The sequence below is a fragment of the Fulmarus glacialis genome, unplaced genomic scaffold (genome assembly GCF_000690835.1).
Source record: "Fulmarus glacialis isolate BGI_N327 unplaced genomic scaffold, ASM69083v1 scaffold14237, whole genome shotgun sequence".
NCBI lineage: Eukaryota > Metazoa > Chordata > Aves > Procellariiformes > Procellariidae > Fulmarus > Fulmarus glacialis.
The window spans coordinates 19,065-23,843 of record NW_009223895.1 but is presented as its reverse complement, the minus strand read 5'-3'; the positions used below and the strand labels follow the sequence as shown (position 1 = coordinate 23,843).

General features: G+C 40.3%; 1 protein-coding gene across 1 annotated transcript in view; it reads right to left on the bottom strand.

Moving 5' to 3' along the window:
• Nucleotides 1–2,636, bottom strand: part of LOC104079817 (isthmin-1-like) — a gene marked incomplete at its 5' end in the record, with an annotated part of 17,324 nt that extends 14,688 nt beyond the window's left edge. The window contains 2 exon segments of the mRNA XM_009581977.1: nucleotides 2,311–2,562; nucleotides 2,564–2,636. Of these exon segments, the coding sequence (XP_009580272.1) occupies nucleotides 2,311–2,562; nucleotides 2,564–2,636 (325 nt within the window).
• Nucleotides 2,637–4,779: the final 2,143 nt, after the last annotated feature.

Here is a 4,779-nt window from a genome sequence, read left to right as displayed (position 1 = left end):
TCTTAAAAGAGCGTCCACTATACTTACATTTGATAAATACAGTAGTACCTGGGGACATGTTCATTTTCTAAATTCCTGTGATGGTGTTCTGATATCCACCACTTCCTCCCTGGAAGAGCACACAACCAGGGCATGATACAACAATCGCCATCTTACAGGAAACCAGAGAAGGAATGGCCATAAAGAGAACTCACTGGAGTATCTTTTCGACCTGCTTTTTCAGGCTGAGTTTTACGTGTTTAAAATTTCCAGGTATAATTTCCCTTAAAAATGTTATTTTTAGTCTATGCAGGTTTGTACTAGTAGAAGGGAAAAGAAGTTGTGGGTCTTTGAGAAGTAAATGAGGCCATTGTGCTAGATTAACACACAGAAGCTTTTTTCTCCTTTCTAACTTCACTGTCCTAGCAGGACTTTTAAATTAACACCCCCAGGAGTGCACCTTACAGATCCCGAAACCATTGTGCAAAAAGAAAAATGAGTATCAGTTCTGCTCTCACCTGCCAAACAGCTGATGAGAAATTTGCAAGTCAACAAGTGTCATTATTTCCATTCAGGTCACTACGGTACTGTTTAATGAGCAAGAATTCACTATAATCCTATTTTTCCTGAAAGAGTAGGCCACCTTTTACAACCTTTAAGCAAAGAAATAAACTTCCATTGACTCTGTAATGAATTAATGGGAGTTTTATCTCCATGAGGCCTAACCTGCCGCAGGACTGTCAACCAGGAACTTAAAGAAGCTTTGTATATCCCTATTTATACACCTAAGTAAGCAGACTAAATATAATGCAGAACTTAGGGAGCCTGTTTCTGAAAGAGCTGATCCTTACGCACAAGAGCTTGGGGATTAACATTGCCCAATGTTTTCCAGTTAACAGGACTAGGCTTCTCAGTTCTCAGAGTCCAGCAAAACTGCTGACATAGTTGGCTGACACATTTCCAGGATCAGGTGGTGGAAAAAGAGGTCACAGCAGAAGCAGTTACTATAAAGACAAGCCAGGGAAATGTTTCCATCTCATTTATCTATTCCCTGGGTCTAAACATTAAATGCTGTTACCAATCAGAGAAGGTTTTTGTTTCCTCCTGTCCTCCTCTGCAGTTTACATACTGTTCAAACAATGATGTTACACTATTTACCTCATGCCACAATCTGGGGCCCCTATAGCTTCCCTACCTTCCCTTCCTAAGGCTTTCTGGAAGGCTTCTCCTAGCGGGAGGGATGTGTACAGTCACCACATGTTGAACATGTTTACTACCTTGGCCCGTCAAGAGTTGGACCCACACTTGATCCAAATCTGCTAGGCTTCTAAAGGTTGCAAGCCATCTATGACGTAATGGAGCGTGGACTTGGAGACAGCTTGTTCTCACCCGATCATGTTGGTCTCTCACCAACAGATCTATTTTATCTTTACATACGTACTTCTTAGACATATCAAAAGGATGGTAATTTTGTGGGCTGGGGGACTATAAGAAGCCAGGAATTAATTTAACCAGAAAACCAGTTCTATTAGTGTATTGTTTTTATAAGCACATCTTAGGCAGAACAACATTTCAATTTATTGTTTTGGTTAAAAAAGACTGCTTATTAATGCCAATTTCGCTTTAAGGCTCTGAATTAAAAACAAATCACTCATTTTTTCCTCTTTCTAATCCTTGAAGTTTCAAGATGCAAGTGGCTTGTCAGAGGCCATTCCAAACCCAAGAACAGTTTGAGGAATAACATATAACAAAGTTTCTTGCAGGCAACTTTTTTTTACTCCAGGCAGCTGCTGCAGAAATTAGCTTTAAGACTCAGTTCCATACAGAGGACCACATTTGGAACTGAAACTTAAAGACTTGTTCTCTTATAACCTTTGGGGATGGTTGCATTATAATAGCATACCAAAAGAGAATCTGTTCACAAACAAATTTTGCAACAGAGAATTGAAAACAGGATTTAAAATACCCATTTAATATCAATGAAGAGAATATGTTCTAAAATGGCAATAGCAAAGATGGCTTTAGTATCATAATATAGGTCTATATTGATACCCACACTTATGCAATCAACACTATCCAAAGAGAAATTCAGAAAAAAATTGAAATCTGGGCATTCACTTAATACAAAAAGTATATTATATGTTTTTATATATTACATTATATTATATTATATTATACTATACTATACTATATACATTCTCTCTTGGTGCTATTGGTAGAGAGACAGGGTGTTCTGACTGGATGTCATGGAAACCAGGCTGAAAGTTCTCTCGGTTCAGTAAAATAATTTTGTGCAGCTCATAAAAAAATCACGTTAACATAAATTTGTACCTGAATGTTGGGATTCTGCCCATTGATATCTGCTTTTGACAGGTCAGGGAAGTTTGGGAGATCCAGGAGGAAAGATCTGGGTCCATCTCTTTGCAAGGACGTATGCCCATTTTCCTGCCTGAATCGCTGCTTAGGGAACGGCCGGTGGGCAGCCTGGAGATCAGGGTATTCTCTTCTGTCCTCGGGGTTCAGGGTGAAGCTGTCTTCAGGAGAACGGTCATCTGCAGTGAGTGTGTTCTGGAGAAAAAAGCAACGCACTATAACAACAACTGAGAGAGCGTGCAGTCCTGCCAGTGCCCCCGTGTCCACCTTCCTGCCAATGATGGCTGCAGGGTGCGTACAGAAAGCTTTATAGCACACAGACCCACGGCTCGTTACTGAAACACACAGGATTTACGACTGGTATTTTCTAGGGTGCTCATGAGTTTGGCATTTGACTCTCCCTGAAATATCCTTAGTTACAGCAGCGCAAATCTGTAACCATCTGACACAAGGTAAAACTGAGTCAGGCTTGGGTGCTTAGCTCTTTCAGGTTCCTGTAACATTCCAGCCTTGCAGTGAGCACCTACACATCAACACAAGCATCTAGCTTAAAGCAAATCTGGAAACGTGAAGCTCTGAAGCAACCCCTGGCAAATCAAATTATATCGCATTAAACGTGTCCCTGAAATAGTGAAAGGTATCTTTATTACAAATCATTTTAGTCTGCTTTGTTCCAAAGTGGAGCAAAGACACTGACTGCCAAGTGCATGTTGAAATTTATGGTATTAAAAGATCCTACCGCTGAACTGGCAACCTCCCCCTCTCTCTCCTCAGTCTGCAACAACTTCCATCGTTGTCTCTGTTCCTCACCCAATTTCTCTGGTCTTGAACATCTGAACCTTTCTTCCTCTGGGATCTCATTTTCATGTTTGCCTAATGGTGGGATTGAATTTCACCAAGTTGTGGGTCAGCGGTTAATGCTTTTGTTATTGTTGAGCGTACTTTTGGGTTTTGTAGTATATTACAGCAGGCTGCCTTCGAACCAGTAGCGCTGCTGCCACTGCCTTTGACCTCACCAAGGAGATACATTTAGTATCAAAACACTCGCTCCCTGGGTTAGGACTGGCCTGGGGACTCGGGGAAAAAACCAGCAGAGAAGTCCAACCTTCTTATGGCTACAAAAAAATGCGTGGGGCAGACTCAGCACAGGTTTTGCTTTTGACTCAGCTGAAAAATTTTAGGCTTGAGGTCTTAGTATGACTGCCTGGGGAGCTTTTATTTTCAGTTCATAAAGAGACAGCAAGCATGGAGAGGGTAAATGTTAAAGACCTATCTTTTAAAACAAGCACAATTAAAGTGGAATGGCCACATGTGGTTCTGGCTCTACTGAAGCATATTTTTGCCAGCATTTCTGGTTAAACACAATCTCCATCCAGCACCCCTGGCTCAAATTAAGCTAGCATACCTTTTGTTAAGCTCTCAGATAGATAACAGTTCCAATGCCTTTTCTTTTATTTTGTGTTTATTTGCTTAGAAGGTTCTAAATTGACCTTTGAAGAGATTTTACAATATAATCTGTGCACATTACAAGAAAATACTCAGTGAGTTAAATAAAGCAAGATTTAAGAGTTAATCTGGGACTAAGTGAAATCGTCTCAAGGAAAAATTAAGGTGGTTCTCCTCTCCCCTTCTTGCCGCACTGCATTTGTAAAGAGCAAAATGAGATTTAGCGGAATTAACGTCGTCTTGGTATTTTCATGATCAGAATGGTTAAACTCTGAAAGTGCCAAAAAGGTGTTCTACATCTACCTACAGCACAGATGCAAAAAGTTCATTCTGAATTAGTGTACGTGTGCGGTGCTAAAAATGTATGTGCTCCTGACAGTCTATTGCTTGAAGGCTAAACCAAGAATGCTTCTCTTTGTTGAAGACCAAGTAGGACTTTCAGATGCCTTTGGTGGGCCACCCATTAACACACCCCTTATTCAATATAAAGTAGAAAGCAAATCACACAGCAGCAAGCTCTGGGAAACAAAATTGAGGGCCACTCGCCTAACTTTAGCTTCCTTACCCATGTGCTAGTGCTTTAACTTAAGACTTATCAAACAGAATTTAACTGCAAACTTCTTGGCGCATGAGGATTAAATGGCTTCTCAGTTACGTCTGACGAACAACAAGGTGTAATTGTGCTGTTATTAAATTACTTCAGACAAGAACCAAAAAAAATGTGCTACTTAACTACTTTTTTCTGGGGTATCATGTGCATAATCTTACCTTTATTAAAAATAAAGTGAGATTTTATTAAAAAATAATAAAATTCTCACATACAATTTCATACTTTCCCTAACTGCTTGCCACTTCAGGAGCACCCTGATTCTCCACATTAACATACCATACAGCTAGAGCTGGCCAAGGACTTTAGAGACCTACATTTAATTCTCTGATAAGACTCACTGTGTGATCTTGGCAGGTCACGGTCTCTCTGTG